General features: G+C 37.4%; 1 protein-coding gene across 2 annotated transcripts in view; it reads right to left on the reverse strand.

The window, feature by feature from the left end:
- Positions 1 to 2,443: 2,443 nt before the first annotated feature.
- Positions 2,444 to 24,926, reverse strand: part of WASL (WASP like actin nucleation promoting factor) — a 50,953-nt gene continuing 28,470 nt past the window's right edge. Inside the window, exons 3-11 of one of the 2 annotated variants that reach the window (XM_075081204.1) lie at positions 24,519 to 24,605; positions 23,881 to 23,977; positions 18,893 to 18,916; positions 13,730 to 13,898; positions 10,276 to 10,318; positions 9,716 to 9,869; positions 6,020 to 6,540; positions 4,880 to 4,988; positions 2,444 to 3,475 (exon numbers count right to left, since the gene is read on the reverse strand). In XM_075081204.1, the coding sequence (XP_074937305.1) occupies positions 3,414 to 3,475; positions 4,880 to 4,988; positions 6,020 to 6,540; positions 9,716 to 9,869; positions 10,276 to 10,318; positions 13,730 to 13,898; positions 18,893 to 18,916; positions 23,881 to 23,977; positions 24,519 to 24,605 (1,266 nt within the window). In that variant the 3' untranslated portion in view covers positions 2,444 to 3,413. The remainder of the gene's footprint in view (positions 3,476 to 4,879; positions 4,989 to 6,019; positions 6,541 to 9,715; positions 9,870 to 10,275; positions 10,319 to 13,729; positions 13,899 to 18,892; positions 18,917 to 23,880; positions 23,978 to 24,518; positions 24,606 to 24,926) is intronic. The other variant, XM_075081205.1, reaches the window with a different exon arrangement.

Here is a 24,926-nt window from a genome sequence, read left to right on the forward strand (position 1 = left end):
GGTAACAGTCTTAAAAACAAAAGGATCTCTCCTCCTTTTTCCTCTTTACATACATCTTACTTGGGAAAGTAACTTTGTCAAATTAAAAAAAAATTCAAAGAAAAGCCGCCTTTCAAAAGCTTGTTTTAAGCTTCTGTTTACTAAGTGGAGAGGAAATAATTATATACCTCAGCATACCCCGTAAGTAACAATTCCAACTTTACCTTGCACTGAAGGCCTAAAAATCAGAGAAGTACTAAACTTCAAAAGGAAGCGTACACCAGATTAAAATTTGAAATGCTGGAGCTGCTTTAGAGGAAGAAAGCAGACTTCTGAAGTGTCCTGAGCTCAAAGGTTACAACATGCAAGACAGAGATTTAAGATCTGTAAAATCCTCGTAAGTTAGAGCATTCCCTGACAAGAGGTAACTATTTAGTACTCCTTCTAGACCGTTTATTAATGAAGCCGTGTTTGTTTGACCTTGAACTGTTGCTGGATTATTGCACTTGCCTGCAGCAGTAGCTCTTTCCAGAGACGCTGCTGAGCAGCTGTGAGATCTGCCAGGAGGACAGGGTGTCACATTCTTACTCATTGTGTTTATTCACTAGCACAATCCAACTTTCCAGAGACATGAAAACTACTGCGATTTGACAGCCGCTATTTACTGCTTTGTGAACTTGGCTAGGCAACCAAAGTTACTTTTAAAGCGTGCAATTAATATGCAGATCTATTTTAAAAGTTCTGCCACAATTAGCACTTAAAAACCACACAGTTTTACACTAGTTGGGTCAAATTAATTTTATTATGCTCCATGATGAATTGCCACCAGTGCAACATCCTATTCACTGTACATTTCAAAAATTCACATACTAAAAATTTCAGTTTGATAAATGGAGAACTGAATGATTGAGAAGTTCTTACGGATTTCATTCGTACATTTGGCTAGCTGATATTGTCTATGCACATAGAGTGTTGAGATACAAAAGCCTCATGCTAGTTTGTTAATTGCTAAGGCTATCTGGACAGTCATTTAACCAGAATATAAGAGAGGCCTTCATTACAATGTTTAGCAACAATGCACCAGTATCATGAAATGCTATCTTCTGCTCATAGTGCAAGTGGCGGAGTGCTGAAGCATGCAGTTATGACTAACTTAACTGCCACTGCAGTCTTTATGCCTGAAATTTATCATGTACAAACACTACTTTAAAGTAAATATTAACCTGGACACCACAGATTGTGAGTGTACTTTTTGTATGAAGAAAAGAAACAGAAAAAACCAAAAGCTTTCTTTGGCCAGTATCTACAAATTAAATTTTTATTCAAAAAGGTAACTTCAGAGCTCCCAAAACCTGGAATCGAAGTTTGATCAATGAACTGTGATGCTTAATTATTAACTATGTTACAGAAATTCCAATCCTGGGAACATAACAGCTAAACATATCTAGTAAATAGCACATTAGGAAAACCTCTAGGCCTCATCTGCTTAATTTTAAAATGCCCTATATGCAATAAAAAAATAAGAGAGCAGTGCCAGAAGTTATATGAAAGCCATACAAATATTTTCCTTATACACAAGCTCTTAACTCCACGGCCATTAGCTACCCCAGGCTGCACTTGCACTTGATCCAATGCTCAAGCCATTACAGCAGCAAAGCTAGAAGAAGTGTTTCTAGCAGCAGAGGGCAATGTGAAAGTTACCGCCAAGAAAGTGAGATCACTTGGAAATTTTATTCCTGAAGTTATGTGCTTAAATTACTCGTGGAAGGAAGTTAGTATCCTGTGAATAATTTAACTACAACCTTACCTCTCCCACTACTTTTCAGCAACTTTCCTTTTTCTCATATGACTAAATTAATTCGCTAAAGACTAGGTTATAACTGGGTTAGAAATCCAAGCCGTATCATGCAGGTCCAGCCTGTCAAGATCAGGTCAACACTGGGTTTCAGTCAATACAATTCCGATAACTTAAATTTAGTTTGATAGCTTGACTACAGTCAAAGACCCAGGACACTATGCATTAACTACGCTCCAAATATGACTGAATTAACTAAACATTCTGTGTCAGATAATGTGGTTTTTAAGAAGATTTTCTACCTGAAAGTTACAATAAGTACAGTAACTGATGCTGCAGATATTAAATACCCACGTAGCATAGACTAGTATTTTGTAATAGGCAGATATGCCAGTGTTTACTGCACTACAAAGTACAACTTATATAAATGTGCAAGCTGTGAAATGAGAATCCCATTTTCTGTCCACTTATTCAAATACTATTCTCGTGAATCGGGTTCTTGATCTTCGTCACAACCCTTGGTCTTAAAGCCAACATAAGCAGACAATATTGCCATAAAGTTCAGTACTTATTCAAAGTGTATACTCTGAGTTAATGGCTTTCCAACTTTACGGACGTAGGATTGGTGTTTCAGCATTTGTTGTGTACCATAACGCAAAGACTGCAAAGTAATACCACTTATGTTTATTAGTACACCAATGTCCTACAAATTTTAAAAAGTAATTAAACATTATCGAAGCAAGCATTAAACGCAGCCCTTCAGCCTGAAAACCACATAAAACTGATTTTAAAAATAAATCAAACTGTAGCAATCGCCAGCCTCCAGTATAGCCCCCAGTAATTTACACTTCTTCATTCTGAAAGTAAGAGCTGGGAAGGGAGGAAAACTAAAAGACTGAACTTGACTGCATCAAAGATGCCTTTACCACTATTACAACGTAAAGCCACCCTGTTTAACTTCAGATAGAGAGCTCCCTAACTGAAGGATTTAATGACTACTGCTGTTCAACAGCAGTCAGCATCGCTACAGTTAGGGCAAGGTAATCTTCACAACTAGCTGTGTATTTCTGTAGTGATTTTGTTCTATGTAAAGCATACTGCTAAGATTTGAACTGCAATGTTGTGATGTAATTGAAACCATGCAATAGTATAAACCAGCCTCAACATTCACGTAGCATTGCATTTGAAATGAAGGGGCTAAATAAACTAAGAGCTGCATCACTTAAAGAACATAGTGCTATACTAGGTTTTAATAAGAAAATTTAGATACAGAAAAAGTAGGGTATGAAAATATTTTGTCTTCCTTCTTGCATTATAACTAAATTACATTAAGGTTTTTGTCAGTCTCACATATTACATTTAAACTCCCTTATTGATGGAATGGAAAGTATTCACATGTACATGATCATCCAGGTGTAAACTTGCACACATTAACAGGGAGTAGCTTTGTAGAGGATTATGACAAACCTTTACAGATTAAATGAGGTATTGCACAGATTAATAAAAAAGCAAAAGGCAACAAAAATATACAGCAAATTGGTAGAACATTTACATGATAATTTTACAGAATCCATAGACAGAAAGTAGTGTTTAGTATATCATTCACCTTAAAAAATATATATATAATAATAATATATGATCAATCATCCCATTCGTCGTCATCCTCAAAGTCTTCTTCATCATCTTCATCCTCATCTTCATCTGTAAGACAAAAAAAAGCAAATCACTGGCATGCACCAAATTAGTACAACAAGTGTTACTGACTTCTCCCACAACTTTCTGAAAACAGAACGATCAGTTCACAGAGGTCACGACAATACATTTGGTAATACCCTATTTTAAGATTTCTAGGCATGACATTCAGTTTAGATAGATACTGGCTGAAAGTTAAATCTCATTTGTTTCCTTTCTCATTCCTTTCCCCAGGTAGGAAACATGTACCTGGTTTTCAGCTGTGAGAAATAAATCAGTTCTCATTTAACACTTACTACTTATTACTCTTTACTAGAGAATCTAACAGTGGCCAGCTTGTTGCAGATTGGGTTTTAAACTTCAAGGACAGATTAATTTCAGAAACATAAGAACTGTTTCCCAGGTTTACTGCATAACAGGATTTCTGTTTACTGTACAAGCAAATTAAAGAAGTGAGCTAGAGTCCATTGTGGTTACTGGAATATTCTATCTAAGCTGTGTAATGCACATCCACTTCAACATCAACATTTGTTGTTAGCTTTATTCAGCCTTCTGCTATTTTGATATGTATCATAATTTAAAAGTTGTAGCCTATTAAAATTAAACTACTTACTTGTTAGGCAAGATCATTCCCTGCCCTGTGAAAACCCTGTATTTAGCAACATTCTGTTATTTGATTTACGTAAAGTACCAAAACTGGAGATTACTACATAAGGCAGCAAATCAACGAACTATATTGCACTTAGCCAAATGGTCTGCAGACTGTGAGTGCAGCTTTGGTGTCAAGGCAGGCTCTGGAAGAAAAACATATCAAAGCCTAAACAGAAGAGATGTAACCAAACAGCTGCACTGCAGCAACTGAACTGCATTTATTACAAGCTGGTATTTGAGAAATGCAAATCCTCTTGCAGCCTTATTTTTTTCCAAGCATTGGAGTGTGAAAAGTTGATTCAGAACCAGTATGGGACTAGTCAAGTAACACTAGTTACCTGATTACTATCCAGCAGGTGGCATCCAAAGCACACTGGAAGCCACAGTTTTAAAGAGCATGAATTTTTGCAAGAGCTTTGGCTTCTAGAAACAGAAAGCATTAAAAACCTTCCTTCCAAAATATTTTGACAACTTATTTCATCAGACATCTACTGGATAAAAAAAACCACCAAACAACTTTGTAAGGATATTAACATTGATTAGTAATTTTCTATTCAGTATTACTGCAAACTACTGTACACCAGTAATTCAAAGTAGCATGATGTAACCTTTCAACCCATCACTAGGGGTTTGCCTAGAGCATTCTGTATTGGACTATACGCTGAAATCCATACTTTCTTCCAACAATATTTTATGTTGAATAGAAGTGTTAACTTTTGAAAACCTGACACCATGAGGTCAGAAAAATTCCATGAGACTCACCTGAAGAATGAATGGCTTTGCTCCTTTTCTGCATAACTTCCATTAATGCACCCACAATTCCTGAGGTGGGTGCAGGTGTAGGTGGTGCACTCTCCTGACCATCAGATACCTTGGAAGAAAGGATACATTAGAAAGACGCAGTTAGCAAAACAGAACCTGTGTATTTCGAGACAAACTTACAATAGACTATTGAGTTTATTTTCAGCCAGAAGGAAGAATGAAACTGCAGTTTGTTTCTTCAGCTTAAGCTAAGTTTTTATTTATAAAAAAGTCAACATTTTCTCTTTTGCTGCATAACACAACTGCAGTTAGTCCATACTCAAGGTTAAATATTTCAGCTTTGACTATCATGAAGTGAGTGCTCAGCTAAAGAAAAGCTTTTTAATATGGTTGTACAGGCATGACTTCTGTGTCATCAATAATCATTGCTTATTTTATCCTTGGTATATACCACAAAATATTTTTTCTTGTTTGGGTTTGTTAACCAGGTCTGTTTTGGGTTGATAATCCCTTCTGAAAGTAATAGACTTCGATACTGCATACCTGTAATGGCAAATAAATATCAACATGCCCTCACACTTTTTACATCAGAGTGCGGAAGAATGGCAGAACAATCCCAAAACTACCTACAGGCAAAATTATTTTGAAGATACTCAGCGACATCATAAAGAAATAGTTATAGTAATAGCCTAAACTGCAGCAGTAACAGCAGAGGCATCCCTCATGGGCAGCACTTTTCCAGACACAGGCAGCCACCTTCTTAGAAGCCTCAACATTTGTAGAGCATGGGTCCATTTTTAAGAAGGGGGGGGGAGGAAGACCAGCAATCTCTCATAGTTCTTGCAAAAGTTCTTTACTGCCATGATACTGTGGTATCAACATTGTAGGATTTATGCTTAAAGCTTTACTGAAAAGTGAGAAATGAGTTTAAAATAAGGACAATTTCAGGCACCAATACTCTTCTATAGCAAATATGCATTCTAAGCATTTTTCTCAGTACTACCATTTAAAGCATCACTTCAAAAACTCTGAAAGTTATGATCCAGCCCAAAACAGAGCCACAAGTTACTGTTCACACTGCAATACAGCATCCATTTGCAAGTCCCAAGGGGACACAGATGAGAAACAGCTTTTACTCACAGACTTCAGCTGTATACCCTGTCGTATCTGGTCTAACAGTGCATCTCTTCCTGAGCAGGACACTGGTCGACTGTTCTGTTCTACCTTCTTTAACTGAGCTCCTTCTCTGATTTGATCCAAGAGTGCTGCTTTGTTTCCCGCAGGAACTGGAAGCTGGTGATCAACCTCTGAAGGAAGGCCTGGTGGCGGAGGAGGACCAGGAGGGGGTGGAGGAGGAGGTGGTGGCGGAGGGACAGATGACCCACTTGCTGGTGGTGGCGGTGGTGGAGGAGGGCCCGATGGTGCAGATGATGAATGCACTGGTGGTGGTGGAGGATACATCCTGTTTGGAGGAGGTGGGGGCACTGTGGCACCAGGTCTAGATGGAGGCGGGGGTGGAGGTGCTGCTGTGGGAGCTCTTGAAGGAGGTGGAGGCGGTGCCCCTCGGCCCCTAGCAGGGGGAGGAGGAGGGCCTGAGCTATGGGGAGGTGGTGGTGGAGGTGGAGGGGGTCCTCCTCTGCACGGTGGTGGTGGAGGTGGAGCTGAAATGAAACAAAACCATTTGCAATTACATGCTACTCAACACCTGTAAGTCTTTCAGAGACTAGCAGAAAAAGAAAAAAGGCTTTGCCTCACTTTTTGCAAGTATCTCTGTGCCTCTGCAAATTTTACCAATTCTGGATTAAGTTGAATATAGTTGAATACAAGCTGTGCTTATATGAATGCAAACCAAGATGAATGTAGCCCGTCTGTCATGTATTTTGTAAAAGAATCAACGCTGCAGGAAGTAAGTGCAATACATAAAAAGACTAATTAAAGTCACAAAACAAGTTTGGTAATTAATTTTGGTTTGGTCCTATGGTAGTAATTTTCTTCGTAATTCAGTGTATATCTTAAATTAGTGTTTCAATTTTTCATGACAAAATTTCAGAAGAAACCTCTATAATTTTGCAGAGCTAAGACAGAAGGCAAGAGAAGGAGGTTGTAGAAAACACACTTAAAGTGAAGTGCAGAATTTCCGTTTTATAATCTATCCGTTATTTTATTTGGGAATTACAGACGCAAGTATTTTTTGAAGCATCATCTTCTAGTAACAAAAACAATACTGATTCATTACAATGCAGCACAAACTGACTCTGAAAATCAGCTCCAACAATATCCTTATGGACGGGACCATAGAAAGGAAAAAACTTCAGGGCTACCTCAATGCACAGCATCTTTTCTATATGAAATGGCCTTGAAATGTCCTTGCTCTGCTAATGGCATTTTAAATAGCACCGTTTCACTTCCTCTTCCATTAAGCATCTAATGGCTTATGGTACTTTTGGTTGTGTGGTTGTTGCACGTAACTACTTAATAATCCAGGTGCTGTCATACAACGAAAAAAAATTCATATTTGATTTCACATGCTTTAATAACAAAAAGGGTATTACATTCAAGAAGATACTTCTTTACCTCTTATATGATCTCCTTCCTGTTACATGCTGAGAAAGTAGGCTGTCTGCACTGGAATAGAGAGGGGACATCCCTAAAAAGGGATTTTGAGGAAGAGGCGCTAGTGCCTCCTCCTTCCCTGCCCATCTTAGAGAAGCAGACCCCTCCTAAAATCACGTTATTTTCTTAAATTCCACAAACTGCTGGTTTTCTTCCATCCCTTCAAAAGAACAACATGGGGAGAATCTCCTCTCAACCTTCATATATTTTGCAACAGACATACTGACAATAGTCTTGATTTAAAAAAAAATTCCACATAGTTTCCTTTTTGGCCACTGGAGGCCAGTATTTTCAAATGTAACTTACTCAGCAAGCACTACAGACAGTTTTTCTGTATTACTGAAAAGATATATAACACGGTCATGCTCTGGAGTCTGTAGTGTCTGTAGATTTTGAACACAAAGGTTTATATTCTCCTGTGGGGGAAGGTTTTATTTGCAGCTTATATAGAGAGATATACCACACCCAACCTCTGGAAATAAGAGTTTGGGGGTTTTATAAGGCTTCTCTGCACTCTGCTGGAGTGAAATGAGGGAGGAAGAGCAAGGAGGGAGCACCATTACCTCATCCTCTTTCCCTTCCCCCCAAACAGATGGTACCAGCAAAAAAGAAAACAATGTAGGTTTTTATAAATGAATATTAATCTGAACACAGCTATTAATAAAAAAGGTACATAAAATCTTCTGTTGATGGTATTGTCACTAAAAAAAACAACCAACCGTACCAAAACTAGGGGAAGGGCAGGAAAAACAAGAAAGTAACTTTTGTCTGAGCAGAACAACGTGTCTGACTCTCCCATCAGGATCCTAGCAAGGTCAGTACATAAGCACAGACATTCTTGCAACACAGAAAAATGTGTTTCAGTTGAGAAATAACACTTCAAACAGCAATCAAGCCTACACATCAAACAGCATAATTGTGGATAAACCTACTGAAATACTGGAATATTTTATCTACCTCTATCAAAAAGCACAAGAGGTAGATTATTATCATGCATGTTAAAGATGAGGCAGATTTTCTTTCAACCACATACATGCAAGTGGCCGTAACTTGAAGTTCACACATACGTAATAGAAAAACAGGCATTTTAAAGTATTTTAAGCTAGTCATAAGACTCCAAGGCAAGTCTTCTCAATCCCATTTTATGGTCAGCAGTCTGGGATCAACAACTCTGTAATCATTTAAACAGAGTTAAGATTATACAAAGAAACTGACAGATCTCTTACTGAGAAAAAAAATCATAACTGAGATTTTGCTTGCAATTTAACTAAGAAGTTTGACTATAATTTTTAGTATTGCAGTCAACCAGATGCGGACTAAGGTTTCTCATCTAGGAAAGAAATCACACAGCAGCATGAATATTTCGAAGCATTACTTAGATGCCAGCTCAAATACATACCGCTCCACCGAGGGGGACCTAAGGAATAAATGTAACAAGTCATTGTACCCTGAATCTGTATCTCTTCAGTCACTCAAACAATTTATTCACTACTTTCAAACTGTTATAATTTCAATGGTATTTATATCCTCTTTCTCTTGAAAAGTGTTCTAGGCAAATTTTTTGAAAGTTTGACATTGGTAGTCTAATTTTCAGGCTGACTTGCTATGTTCTACTAGATAATGCATCAGCTAAGATCACATTTAAAGGTTAGGCAGGAAATGCTTATTTGAGAATTTGAGCAGGCTTCTGCTGCAATAAAAATTAGTACTTTTCACTTTAAAAGCTTTTTTTTCTTTTTTTAAATATTCATATAAAATTTGCAGGCCTCTAGCTATTGCAATGTTCATTACACAGTGCTGCCAGGGTAAACAGACACCACCCGTACACCTATCAGACACATGCTACTACTATAACTGACGACAGCAACATTGCTTCTAAGATTTACATTTATTTAAAAGATTGAGATTATAAAATAAATATGCAACATACACAGTCTATATGGAATATACTGCATAGCTTTACAGTCAGACTAAGAGTTACTGGAAATCACTTAACTGACATAGATAAAAGCCTTATTTGTTAGGGAACAAACGGGTCCTGGGTCATGCATGAACATTTTAACATAGCATACGGTATACAGAAACATTATGAAATCCAATACAACTGCAGTGACATGAAGACCAGAGAGGAGAGTCAAAAATTGCTCATCAACAGCTTTTACTCTAATCCTTAAGGCAAAAGCCACCCTGCTAATTTTCACACGGACATAAAAGAAATCCCACCTTGCCTGCGCAGTTCATTTTTAACAGCTTCCACACCTCCTGTTTTTTCAATGAAATCATATATGACCTTTGAAGTTTCTTTGTCTTTTAGTTGAGCTTCTGAAATTCCACACAGATCAAACAGGTTTTTCAGTTCTGGGTCTAAGTTGTTCACCTACAAGTCAGATACATTAGTTTTAAGTAGCTTGAAATAGAGGAATTTTAAAAAATATCATTTGCATTGGGGAAAAAAAAAACCCACCCAAACAAACCACCAACCATGTAGTTAAAAGTAAGAGCAAAACCAAGGACATGTCTCTGGGTTGACTTTTCAGACAGGACTATTTTAGGAGAGCCAAGTACCTTGCAAAAAACCCTTACTTTTTGCATGTTTTCCCCTCAATCCCAGACTGCTCCTATTCCCTTCTACTTCAAAATCTCTCCATCTGAATCACATAAAAATCACAATTTATAACTATTTTGACGTACAGTTAAGTGTAATGCCACTCTGCACAACTTATGTAAAAAGCCTCTAAAGCTTTAATTATTCAGCGTTTTGAATAATTTATTAAATTACTTACATCAAAACCGGTGTTTGGATCCCAGCCAACATGTCCGATGTGTCTAAAAAAGCAGAGAAGTCCATTTAATCAGCATAAAAAGGATCTTGTTAAATAAAATAAACAGGGCACCAAGATAACTAGAGATTACTACCAGCTCCTACCTCCAGGCTTATAATACACTAAGCAATTCTTACTTCTCACCTGAGAACGGAATAGTAAAACTTCTTTTACTCCCACTTTTTTGTCTTGTGTCAAAAAGACCAAGTGGAGGAGTTATTTTCCCCCTTAGGTTATGGTCTGTGGCAAAACATGAAGGCTCCATGCTACCCTGTGTTGCATATGGATGGTGATAGAAGGACTGCAGAGACCAAGGGGGGATATATAGTAACTGGACTTCCAAGCTACTGCCAAGGTCTTGAGTGTCATGCAGCTGGAAAACCTCCTCCTCCTCCCTACCATCACTGTTAGTTCTCTCATCATCCTTCTCCCATTCACTTCCTTCTTTCAAAGGAAAGTCAGGACTGTTTTCGGTTGCCATCATCCTGGGCTTCTAGTAGCTATTTCATGCAGATACTGAAATATTATTTTACGTGATGCTATAATCAGCTAAAAAGGCAGAAGAGTTTGTGCCCCTCAAAGTTACTTTATGCAACTGCTGCTGGCTATAGAAGACAGAACCATCACGTTACCACTACTCCACGTTCTGCGCTTCTTTTTGCCAATGGTCAGTTCTAGAAACACAATGCAGTCTTCAGGAAGTCCAATTCAGAGTTTTAAAAATACCAGGTGAGCCATTAGTAGCCAACACAGTCTACACTAAGCTTGTCAAATTACAAGGACTGTTTTGCTGTCCTTATACACTGCCTAGCACAACAGACCTTGTATTCTTGCTTGGATCTGCTAGTACCACCAACAGCACAAGCTTCCTTAATGACATTATTGAAGCTCAATGACCAGTTTTAGTCTTGGTATAACTATGATTAATTTACTACTTCGTTTGAGGAGCAAGAAGTAAAAAATCTGGTTTAAAAATGACATTATGATACAGAAGAGGTAAAAATGGGAAGCCCTCTGTTTTGCCTAAATATTTAAATGCCTTCCACTATCATTCTGTAATGATTTATTCATTACAGAATTTTGGATGTTAAGCTACAGCTTGCTTCACATGAATTAGACATACATTTCGTAATACATAGTCTCATACCCAATTGTAATTTATTAACTGGCATACAGAAGTTGACAAATTTACCAGCAAATACGATCTTACCCATATATCTCTGCATGTCAGTGCAATTCACAATGCCCTTTTAAGAGGTAGCAAGCATACGATTCAGAGCTTAGTGTACTTCATTGCTATTAGTTTAAATGGAGTAGTGTGAGCATTATTTCTCATTTATTTGTCATCCTTCAGAATAAGGTAAGTTACTTGTACACAATGACTGTAACGCATTGTTTTCAGAGATCTTTTCAATGAAAGTGCATACTTACCAGGTAATTACAATTCTTACGTTATTTAAAAGAACACATATAGCAATAAGTTATATTAATGTTAAGTACAGTTCGATTATTTTTTTTCTCAGAACACTGGAAGTCCACATCTGCCTACCAGAAGGCATCTAAGAATTTTATCTACTGATTGCAACTTAGATCTGGCATAAACAAACAGTGACAGTGTTGGTCTTGACAGGTATCACAGTTCAAGTTACATACAAGTTATCCTACTGGCATATTTGCCTAACAATACCAAAGACCAATTCCCATATGTTTGTATAAAACCAGCAATTAAAGCCTTACACATTAAGATGACACTTGGCTGTGCTCTACAGGAAACTTAACTAGACCTTAAGCTGAACAAAATAGACTTTCAATCTTCTTCTACAAAGGTTCACCACTTTCAATTTAATGTTACATTTAATAATAGGGGAACATATCTTTTGTTTGAACTTCTTTAAATATTTTATCGTCATCTTCTCAGCTTCTCTAGGCCTCCTTTAATATTTTACGAGTGCACATAATGTTTTGCAATGGTCAGAACCTGACAGATGTTACAAACAAAGTCTCAAATTCTTTTTATATCTGTGCTGCTGCACAACCCTTTCCACAAATTCTAATCAGAAGACACACTAATGCAAATCATTATTAACAATTTTGTCCCCATATGCTGAAGTCTGCGTCACTAGAGCTACAAGAGTGACCAGCTACCAATCACTATTCAATTTACTTTCTTTCACTCTTCCTTCTTTTCTGCATTTTTCAGTTGAAGTGACATTAACAGATGCAGCACTTCACTGAACTCAGATCAAAAAGAACGTGGTTGATGTCTGAATTTCTAAGCAATCTGGTTCGGGAAGCATTTTAGCCAATTCCTCCTTTTGCTTTCTGTTCTCTATCCCATTCTACAGAGCACTCTCTCAAAACACTGTGGAGTAACATTACTGTAACTGGTAAAACCAGCATTACTTTTATGGAGTTTTATTCTGGGAAGGCATGTCAGTGGAACTGATGCAAAATAATGGTTCAAAAGAACAAGACATTCACTTGGCATGTAAACCTCACACTGGCTTTCTAACACTTCACAGAAACCGATCTTTCCAGTAACTAACTCAAGCTCTGTAAATTCTTGTTACTTTAGCAAATAAAGTACCCTTATTTTAAAAGTCAGAAGATTAAAATACCAAATTATACTTCAGGAAAACAATAGTTAATTCAGTAAACTAACCAAACCCAAGTTTCATGAAAGTGAAGCTTAAAAACATACATCATAACTATTCTAAAAGATTGAAGACACAGAAGAAACAGTATTAGAAAAAAAGAACCCATTCTTAAGAGGTTTATACATGCACACTGTACTTCCATGACAAGACATGGGACTAGCCCATTTACCAGAATAAGTAAGTTTGTAAACAGAAAGCCAGAAATAAAAATAAGGCTATGTAATTTCTGCTGTTATGACAAGTCAGGACACATATGTGGACTTTGTAAGATGAAGCACAGCAAGCAGGCACAGCTGGAAGAATCACAGTGTTAAAGAGTTGACCATTGAGGCTAAATACAAGTCTGCACTGAGCTGACCACTTCAATAACACATTTTTATTTAGCTCAATTGTTTTCTAAACTGTTTTAGAATACCAAGTTACTTTTTGTTTACAGTTGCAGTAAACTTCTCACCTGTGTATATGTATAAACTAACTTGCTTTTAAACCCCGCAGCATTCCAGCCAACATTCACTGTAGTTCAGGTTACACACAACAGTCACACATTTAAGTCTTGGGCATCTGGAAGTGTAACTGACACCAAAAAAAATTCCAAAAACCAAACAAACCCCACCAACAAAAATCCCAAACAAAAAAAAAACCAAAAACCAAAACCAACAACAAAAAACCACCCAAGAAATAAAAAAAAAACCCAACCAACCAAAAAATACAACAAAAAACCCACCAAAACCCAAATCCAAATTAAAAAGAGTCCTTACTGGAAATTAGATGGTGTTCCAATATCTGCCTTTGTCAATCTTCTTTTTTTAGTTTTTCCTTTCTTCTTTTCTTTGGTATATGAAATATTGTTGACTTGTGGAGTATAAAACCTGTTAGTTGTAATTTCAGGGTTTTTGATATCAACAGTTGCCATTGGTAGATTTGGACCTGTGAAGGTAAAGTACAGGATTTTTACTACTGTGTTTCAAAGAAGCTATTTTTTTTTTGAGTAGCAAAATACTTGTACTGTAGCCATGTTTCTACATGCTACAGCATCTGGCTGGATTCTGGATGTCAGAAACAAACTGAAGTTCTTTGAGGAAACTCCCCCTGCCCCATTGCTAAAGCAGAGCAATGGCAGAAAAATTTTCTACACTAGAATTTGATTTTTGCAAATTTGGCAAAGAAAGTAATTCTGAATTAAAGAGCTTTCATGTGCACAGAACACATGGAAGGAAACTACAATCCTAGACAAGATTAAAGAAGTGAGTACCATAAACAGTAACACCCAGCACTCCATTGCCTTGGCAGCACAGTAAGCTGATCTTAAGGGGAAAGGAACCTTTGCTTAACAAGCCCCAAGTGAGAATGCTTTCTGTCATCACACACAGAACCAAAACACCACAAGAATTTCAGAAGCCTGCTCTAAACACACTATTGTCTTGAAATATATGACAGTCTATGTAACTATTCAGGATTTCTTATTTCTTACTCTTTGACAGGTCTGAAAAATACGTTGAAGTCCCAGATAAGAAACAAAGCTTGAAAAGCAGGGAAAGGGAATACAGCATCAGAAATAGAAATTAAACACTCAAATTATGAACTATGTTCTCAAACCTTGTTCTTGATTATAAACAATTCTGAATTACTACTCTCATTATTTAAAAGGCATCTGAATTATACTCCTGCCAATTTTAGCATTTTAGTATTATATTCCTTGTGTAATACTAGCAAATAAATATACCTAGCATGTTTTCCACTCAGGTTTTTTAGTTTTGACAGAAGATAACCACCCTTGACATGAGTGATAGTAGTATTTAAATACTAAGAGGCAGTTTGTGCATTTTTCATATATATATATATATATATGAATGAAAATATATATGTATATATCCACACATACACACACATGTGCATATTTTTAAAGAAACCTGCAGAAAGGATACATAATCTCATTCTTCCAAAACTGAAACTAAGCAGTCAATTTAAGACCAGTTTGGCCAGAAACAGTTTGAAAAGCATCCTCTGCTGTGAGTTACTGCCCAGTGACTAGCAATTCAATTAAAATAAGACTCATGCATCCAGTCTTACTGGGCAGATGATAAAAATATCTAGGTTAGACTTTGATAAGTCTGAACCTTATATTGCCTTGGGGGGGGGGGGGGGGGATGGATGGTGGGTGGTTTTGGGTTGGGTTGGTTTTTTTTTTGGTAACTGCATTTTATATGGATAATTCAAAATTATGCTAAGCATTCTGAAGGACCAACAAAGCCTTACGTTTCACAGTCTAAAGTCCAAATCAGAAAGAAGAAGGAGACAATACAATAGATAACACAGCTGACATTTGGAGTTTAACACCTCAGTGGGAAGTACCTAGTACTGGCCAGAAGGAGAAACAAGAACAGAAACACGACACTGGGCTAGACAAAACTCATCTAAAACCATATGACAACTCCTACGTTCCTGTAGGAGTCTTAAAGGACAAGATTTACAACCACATTGAAACTGCAGGAAGAATTTCTAAAGTGTTTTCTGCTAAGCAGAAATGCTTTGATCTATAAATATTATGATCTAGACAACTGTCCTTTGACAATACCAAAACACAAACTGACCACATGCAACCAAGCAAAACAATTTGTACTATTGAAGTTACACTTAAAGTTAGCAGTAATTCACAAACTGCCAAAAATTATCAACCCAAAACTTAACACATGGAGTTAAGTAAATCTTCAAGATTAAATGAGAGTTTTAATTTCATTAGATTTAAAAACAAAAGATACTGTAGTTAATTTTCTCTTTAATCACCTATTATATTTTCTCACCATAGCAATGATATTTGTAGTTTCAAAAGCTATACTGAGGTTCAAAAAGAAAACACGTACCTTAGCACTTCTAGGAAGCTCTTGATATTCTTCTCACAATTCCTAACAGTCTTTGAAACTACACTTTTTTGCATGTAAAATCCTAAAGTAACCATGTACAGTTTTAACCATGTCAAGCAGCAGCCATTTGCAAACTGAAGTTTTATTCAACTCAGCTGAAATTAAGAACAGATAGCCTGAAACCAATCCCTTGATACTAATAATATTCATACCAGACGTCATAGTAAACCCTTAAAGATGAAAATTTTTCTTACCGTCAGGTTTAGACCTTACATGTCCACGAGGGATAAAAGAACCTTGGAAAGAACTGTACTCTTCTAGAACTGCCATATTTATATCCAGTAAAATTTTTCCCATCATAAGGCATGCCCCTTCCCCATCAGATGTAGCTAGCTCAATAAACGAAGATGAGAGAGGCATATAGAGCTCATCGTTTGGAAGTACCTGACAGTACAGCGGCCTTAAGCATCCACTGTTATCAATATCTGTAACGTCTTCAGAAGGGGCTCCAGAAAATGTAGTACAGAACATTTTGAAATGTTAATTCTAAGAAAGTCTTTGTATTTTATTTAGAACCTCTCTAGGCATCTGTCCCAGACTACAGACAGCCCTACAATAATGCAAAGTGTTCTAGTTAACATCTGAAGCAAAATTCTGCCACATGGTTCTTAAAGATTCCCTCAAAACCTATTTCTCTGACAAAGCCTTATTTCATCCAGCACTTCACTAAGAGGTCAGTTTAACCATGATAACTCTTCTTTATTTGCATAGAGACCTAGCTATTACATATGAGAAGAACATAAATCCCAGGAAATTACAGACTAATACATTTTATATAACTGTTAATGCCAATTGGATTCTAATCCTGCAATTTTACAAAAAAAAAAAATCTTTAATCCGTCATATGGAAAACGTCATATAAAAAGAGAGTGCTTTTTCCATGCAGCTTCAACATATGCACAAAATCCAGACAAACAGGCCCCACTAAACCAAAATTCCCTGCAGTATTTCAAGCATGGATCATGTGACTACAGAAATGTGACTGTTCTTGTTTTTCAGTTTTGAAAGGTAATTATGCATTGATACCCAGTACAAAAAAGGCAGGTGATCCATTTTTTTCCCCAACAGAATTTCACTGCACAGGGAGAGTAAAACAAAAACTGGCTGATCCTACAATAGGTTTTATTTTTCCAGTTACGTGCTGATAGTATATATCAGCTCTAGGCTGAACTCCAAATACTGACATACAGAACCTCTGTAGACTATAACCACCTGAGGCTATAACCCATTCCCTGACCATGCCTCATCTGTGACTACAGAGGGTATGACCACACTTAACTCTTTGCCAGCAAAGAAGCCAGGGAATACAGAATTTGGCAGAATCAGAAAAGGAAAACGGACAGGTTGCGAAGGAGTACGTGGATGTCCCAGGGAAACAGTAGGGATGCTCAGATGTTGGCTAGTGATCATAAACCTGAAGCACTGGGCATAAACCTATGTCTTCCACAGAATATCCAGGATAAAGGCACAGGACCGATGAATGCAAGTTTAGCATGTGAGTATTTGTCCCCAGAAAAATGTTGCTGCCTAACATCTTACAGTATGAATTACGGAGACTATTTTAAGCACAAAAGTGTCTGCAGGCTTAGTTTTCACGGATTTAGTTTTCTTAACTCTTATTCCAATCAGAGACAGCAAACTAGACAAACAAATTGTGTTACTGTGGGTAACATTTACAGTAGAGACAAAGGCTAAATTTCTTGTGGTAGGTGGCACTACACAGTCAGCACTGCTGTTTTCCTTCCCATCTGCTCTGCAGGTACTGCTATCAGGGATGCACTGTTTAGGTGAGCAGAAGCAAGTGTTTCTCAAGAGCAGAACAGTTAAAACCTTCTGAAAGCTCAGAAAAGCTGGTAAGATGATCATGGATGGCATTACCATGATTGTTTCAAAAGTTGAAGGAATCGATACTAAAAATGCCTGGTGTGAACTCATGATTGCCTGAACTTCCTCAAAACCTAATGCTTAAGAAAGAGTAATTTTTTTGAGAAGTATTCCACGTGGTGGTGGTGGGGCACTTTATTTACATATAAAATAAGTCAGTAGTTCCCATAATTCAGGATTAATTAAGGTTTACCTATTTTGGTGACCTACCAAGGTGCTTGGATGTCTTGGTTTGTACTAATTCAAGACTATCTCCTCAGGTCATAAGGGGACCTCAGATGGTCAGCTGACTGTCCCCTTTGCTCAAGCAACAAACTAAGATACAGTGGTACGACCTATGACCTGGATCACCAGCAGAAATATCACAGGAGAAAGCACTTTTTAACCTCAGTATGAATTAGAACTACAAAGACTCCAAATTTGATGTTCATTGATGTGCATTTGTCACCTGATGGTAGAATAGATGGTAAAAAATCTTTCGATCAAATTGAGACATAGTTTTGACTCCTTACATCAATTTAATGAGAGGATCTCTTGAGGAACCTGTACCTTCATGCCAGTGAGATGTATTTCTCAGAGGTAAATAGATTCAAATAATTTTTCATGCAAAAAAAGTTTAATATTGACAAATATGACTTATGACCAAAAGGCTATGTTATACAGTTAGCCGGATACACTGAAATTGAAATTTTATGGATGCATTATGAAATCTGTCATAATTGTGCCTGCCCTTAGAGAAACAGGCTAACTTTCAATTTCAGCATTCATTTCTGTATAGTGATCCCATATATGTATATTCTGAAGACCAAGCAACAAATGCAAGGTACAAAGTTTTCTTCTCAGCTGAAGCTGACAGGCATCTGTCCTATTTGCAACAACACACTCCTCCAAAAACTTTTTTTACAAATGCGAGCTAAGCCACAAATCTTTCACGCTACAACTAAACAAATACCAAAGAACAGAAGCAAAACAAATATACTAGCCTCCACAACAAGACTTTACTGCTTTTGCTGCCACATGACTATCCTGAACAAGTCCAAAACAAAGCTATACATAAACAGTAAATGACAGCTGTAGGAAAAAAATAAGATGCAGTGATTCATGCAAAAAGCTTACCATTTGGTGGGTCTCGTCTTTTTTCTGTCGAAAAAGAAAAAGAGCTATTTATTCATAGGTATGACAGGAAAAATTCATTCTAAATTTTAGTTTCCAGTGAAGATTTCAATGACCTTGAACACAGACTTAAGAATCTATTAACATCCTTAAAGCCTACTTGTTGTGCAGTTGAAACAAAGCATTACAGAACAACAAAAACCCAATCTTAGTTAATAAGCACTGATTTCAGGTGAGCAAACTTGAGGAGGAGCATAAGGAAATAGCTACTGAGTTGGCTTCAGGCATTTTGACTCCAAAGTAAGGTAAGATACTCAAAAAGCCACTGCATTGGTACAATCTATCAAAGCAATATTTTTGAAGCATTATGCTTTCTGATTTCCACTGAATGAGACTGTTCCTTCATTTTTGTTTGAAGTATAATTAGCGCTTTTATACAGTATTGTTGTCCCACAGAACCTAACATACACTATAACTACTCTTGGTTTCATGGGATGAAGATAGGACACAGAGGGGCAATACACTTCACCTATGTTATCTAACAGGTAACTGAATAATATGGAACAGAACTAGAATGTCCTTACAGTACTAATCCGATACTCTGGTCAACGGCAAACTGTTTCATAGACCATGAAGATTTTGGCTTGATGATTTAAAATGTAGTTGTAAACATTCACACCTCTGTACTCTCAGCCTATAATGGTAAATTCTCCTTTAAGGGAGATTTCCCTCACTTACTATTAATTCCTATTCACCTACCCTGCAACCAACCCTCAAAATCCCCAGTACACAGTTACGCTATTTGTGTACCTACACACGCACTCTTAAGAATTTTGGATTTAGCAGTACCCATATGGCCAAACAGTTTGTCATCACACCACACCAAAAACCATGGCTCTATAAGGAAGGCTGTACATCCCTCCCTTTCAGCTCTGGAGTATCCAAAATCTAACAGAAACTCCCAAGAGTTTTGTAACATGAATGTGTAACAGACATTTCACTTTTCAGCAAAGTCCCAGAAAACCTGCTAACGTATATTTTTCCAGACATAAACATAAGGGGAGGGAAAGGTGCCTCCACAGATGGTGTTGACCTCGTCCTAGCAATATTTAAAAAAAACCCTAAAAATCTACAATCCTAAGCATGCAAGGCAAGTCAGCCTAGTATCAGTCAGCTGATCTTCAGGTAGGAAAAAAAGAACCTGTTGAGGTCATCAAACCTTCAGAGGAAGGTGACTAAAACCCCTTGAGAATCAGTGTTTGCTGAGCAAGCCTTCTAAAGACACACAGTTGCCTCTTAGCTCACAGCAGGTTAGTTTAGGCACAGAGGTGGAGAAGCTCTGCAAGGGTACTTCAGTAAAAGGTATCAGGTCTGAGGGGGGCGGGGGGTAAGGCTTTTTGGCAAACTACAGTGCTTTCTCTTCCTAGAATATTCAAGTTTAAGAAACCACTAATGTACTGCCAAAAAGAAAAAAAAAAAAAAAGAAAAGAGACAACCAACGTTAGTTCGAGTTTTATTCAACAACTCAGAGACAGCAAAAGAGAGTGCAGGGCTGATTGCAAGTCATTTGGCACAGGATGAGAAGCTGGCAAAAGCAAGAGGTATTCATAGGACATGTTAAGTGGCCTTGGGCCAAATCATGGGAAGCCATTACAATTTTCATTAGAAGAAAGAGTTCAAGAGAAAAGATAGTGGAAAAAAAAAAAAGCAAGACATTTTAAACACTTCCTGTAATTTTTTTTCTGGGCATATAAAAGAGTAATTTGTGCTCCAAAGATACTAGATCTGTTTTTCTGTGGTTCACACTGCTGACTGAAAAATATGAACTCCTGTTCTGAAGCGCAGACGACCCGACTGGAGAGTGGTAGATTTCTCCTTTTCTGAAAATGGAGTTGCCTACTGATTCAAAACAGATCAACTTCACCAGCTGCCTATGTCCAAAAACCACAGCTCCCTTCCATAAGTATTCCTGGAAACAAGAATGACCTCTGTTGAGACACAAATCCAATACAAGTTGAGCACTTCAGAGATGCCCTTGTCTCCCCAGCAGCAAACACAAAAGCTGTGACCAAAGATGCAAAAAAACCCAAAAACCTGCCCAAATCCCCCCAAAACTCTCCCATATTAAGTATCCAGCTTGAAGCTTATGAATTATGTTACAAAGGGCATGAGACAGCTTCAGAGAAGTCTAACAGAGCTCCCACCTAACAGAGCTCCCAGCAGTCCATAAAAATTAGTCAAGAAGCCTCCTACTTGAAAAAGGCAGTAAAGAACAAGGCTTTGTTGTACAAGTCTCTCCTTCCCTTTTACAGCTGAGTGCTCAGCCCGTGGAGAGGACACTTGTGTGTGTACATACATTAATATTTCTGAGGGAAGATAATAAAAACTAATGGTACCTACATGCAAGAATACCCGAAGTGAGAATGTACTGACAAGCACCGAGAAGACAAACAATGTTCACCCTACTGACTGGGGGAACTACTTGGGATCAGTTTAAGAAGTCAGTGGGGAGATTATTTAAATAAGTCTACCAGAGAATTAACTAATTATAGTAATTTCTTCCTAATCTAAGGTTAAGAATTTAATTGACTTAAAAAAAATAAAAATCAGAATTTAGCTAGATAAAACCAGCTTCATCTTAAAAAGATTAAGACAACACATCAATAATTCTTTCCCTGCCTTTCTCCCTCATTCTAGTTTCTGTTAGATACTTGTACATTTGAAAGCTTTTGTACATTCTCTATTTGGAGCCAAACTTTCACCTCTCTGGAACTCCAGCTGCACTTACTCAGGAGTTGTCTGTATACTGGAGTGCATTTCATGCCGAGTGAGGAAGAACAGAATACTGTTGCCTCTTCTTGCAGCTGTTAGACAGTATTGTGTGTACTAGTCTTGGCACCAAGACATACTTTATTGAGCCAAAACTGCTGTTCTTGCTACCTTCCAACAACATACGCTTTCCATAAGACTCCTGGAAAAGTCTCCTAGCAAGCCCTGAATCATATAACAGGCCTCCAAGTGATCACATGGAGTACTCATTTCAGTTGAAAGCATGTCAGGTGGCATTGCTATGTTTCATTTCATATTTCAGAAGGTATGGGAGTAAAAATCCCATTAAAAGAGAAAAGCATCAAAACTACCTCTGTGTTTGAGAGGTTAAGATGCATTAGAATACACACACACAATTTATATATACATTATAAATAATATATACAACTTCTAGATATACATTATATATAAATCTATGTATAAATAAATATATTTTATATAAGCATTTATGTATAAATAAATAAATGTATAAACACCAACAGCAAATCAGCTTTGACTTGGGCAAGTGCAAAGCCTGTTATTTTAGAAGCACAATTAGACACAGTCACATCCATGACAAATACAGAACTCCATCTGGTGGCTTGACTAAGGAATCCCATTATTGTCTGCAATTCTTGTTTTGCAGCTCTTAACAAGAAAAAAATTTGGAGCTTTTTGTTTTGTTTTTGACTTTTTATTTTTAAAGTTGTCTTCAAATTGTAAGCGTTTGGGGAGGGGGCATTGTCTGTTTGTTAAAAGACAATGTATGAAGGAAGTAAGCTCATCCTGCAACATGAGTTTGAGCACACAAACCAAGATACTAGCTCAAAGAGTAAACAAGAAAAATTTAAGTGGTCCTGTGGAAAAAAACCAAAAACCTCGATGTGGAAGGACAGAGGCGAACCTCTGTCCTGTGAACAGGAGGTTTGACTGAACCATTATTTTCAAACAAAGTTAGCTATGGGCAATAATGCAAACATAGTTCCTCCCAAGCCATGTCTGTGCACTGTAGCAATGTGTTTTAGACACCTAGAGTGAAACTTGAGGAACACGAGATGCAAGCTGATAAAAGATTACTTTTACACAAGTATGAGAAACATTATTAATGCCACTTCTTAGCAACCCCACTTCTCATGAAATGCTTTGAACTTATTCTAATTCTGAGAGGAGGAAATCTTAAAGAAGCCATTTAAGCTTCTGGAACAAACGCTCTGTACCTGAGTTACCATACCTGAATGAAATCCAAGTGAATACATCTAGATCACGTAGGTTCTCAAGAATACTTGCAAGGATGGCACGCTAAGATGAGGACCTTCCTCCCTTCACATTAGGCTACACTGCACTGCTAGTGCAATTCAGTTCCAGAAGGGACTACAAAAATGCATCCTGTCACTTGAACACAAGTCCACACTACAGCTTACAGCAAGCCTGAACACATCCACGCGTTCCCAGCCTATGTTTTACGTTATCCTTATTCTTCATGGACATATGGCTCTCTGACAGGCAAGTTGTTTATGGGCCCCTGGAAAAGGACCAAGACAAGATCTGTAGGAAGCTTGAGCTCCCTTTAAACCATGGACCATGTTCCTAGGGCACCTTGAAGCTGGCAAAACACATGCTGGGCTTCAGACTGCCCTGTGCTGCGAAGGACAGTACAGGTACATACACTGTCTTCTGTTCTCAGCCTCCACCAAGACCACTAGTTTTGAATAAAAGATATGTCTCTACTAAATGCTGGACCAATGCCAAAAATTCATTCACATGAACTACTGAACATACCAGATGGTAAAATCTTTGTTACAACCCACTTGGGCTGAATTTAAACAAATCAAGTTATAAACAGCCCAGAGCTAAAAGAGGGTTTAGTCAAACGTGAAAACAGCTTACAGAAAGATTTCTAGTTTTCCCTACTGACAGCTTACCATTTTTGCTTCCTCCTGATCTATGTTTTCAAACACCACAGCCTTAGAGTCTCAGCTTCAGCAAGGAGCACCAGGTTAATTTATTTCAGAAAAATATTACTTTTGCACAATAGAGGAGAGGCACACATTAGTAACACAATTCCTTCTGAACATAAATACAGCAGTAGTGCCTCCAGTAAGTTTCAGACACAGAAGTAGCTTCCTGCCTCCCCCCAAAACAACATAAACAAGCCTGAATTTAAGATTAATTTGAATATTTACCAGATTTTCTCTGCCGTCGTCCAAGTAAATCTGTTACTGTTTTGCGGAATAGTTTAGCTTCTTCTTCATTAGCAAAATTAAGACCAACTTGACATGTCTGAAAAACATTAATATTCCCCCACCCATGACTAAGAAAACGTTTCAAAGGCTTTAAGAGTCGTCTTACACCTTCTGAAGGTATAATCAGAAAAACTCATCACTGCAAATTTGGAACCAAGTCTTAGTGAAACATTCTATCTTAGGAATGTCTGTCTACTAATCAAGTTTCTAGAGATCACAGCTAACAAATTTGACCAAATTCTTTTAGCTTGAAATCAAAGGGGGGAGAGGAAAATTTGTGCTTTAAGAATATATGATACTTCAAACACATCATCTGCAAGTCAAAATGTAATTTCATTAAAGGGAGTTGAAAATAAAGAACTGCATTTTATGCTTCTGTTCTATGAATTAAGTTTTCTAGTTGAAATACAAAAAAAATTCTTTTAGAATTAAGCTTAAAAAGCTTCAACGAACCCAGGTGATACAGTACTTTTATAAGTAATTTACAGAATGAAATAAAAGCCTCCGTTACATTACAAGAATCTACTGTTCAAATAAAAGGCATTTTAAAATAGGTATTCAAAGACATTGAGACTCACATCTCCAGCAAAGGTATGAAAATATCCTTTAGGACTATTATATACAAAGTTATTGTACAGCTCCTGCTCCCATAATAATTTCCCATCCTGAAAAAAGAAAAAAAAAGATTTTGGAAAACTTAGATGAATTGCAGAGTTTGACTTCTTTCACAACAGAACTTATTAAGAGTTGGAAGCTGCATGGTGTTAACCATCTACCTTGCTATTAACCCAATGAGTGAGCTGAATCAAAATCAAAATCAAAATATACTGGAACTTGTGGGAGAGCTGCGAAAGACTATTCCGTCTGGTCACTGTGACCTGTTCAAATTCCTGGATGTTTTCAAAAAACATCCTTCGAGTTCTACAATCCTGAAATAGTGGTACTGGGAGCAGTAGTAGTGACCAGTGATAGGAATACGGCCATTA

Source organism: Phalacrocorax aristotelis, chromosome 1, assembly GCF_949628215.1.
Source record: "Phalacrocorax aristotelis chromosome 1, bGulAri2.1, whole genome shotgun sequence".
NCBI classification, from domain to species: Eukaryota; Metazoa; Chordata; class Aves; order Suliformes; family Phalacrocoracidae; genus Phalacrocorax; species Phalacrocorax aristotelis.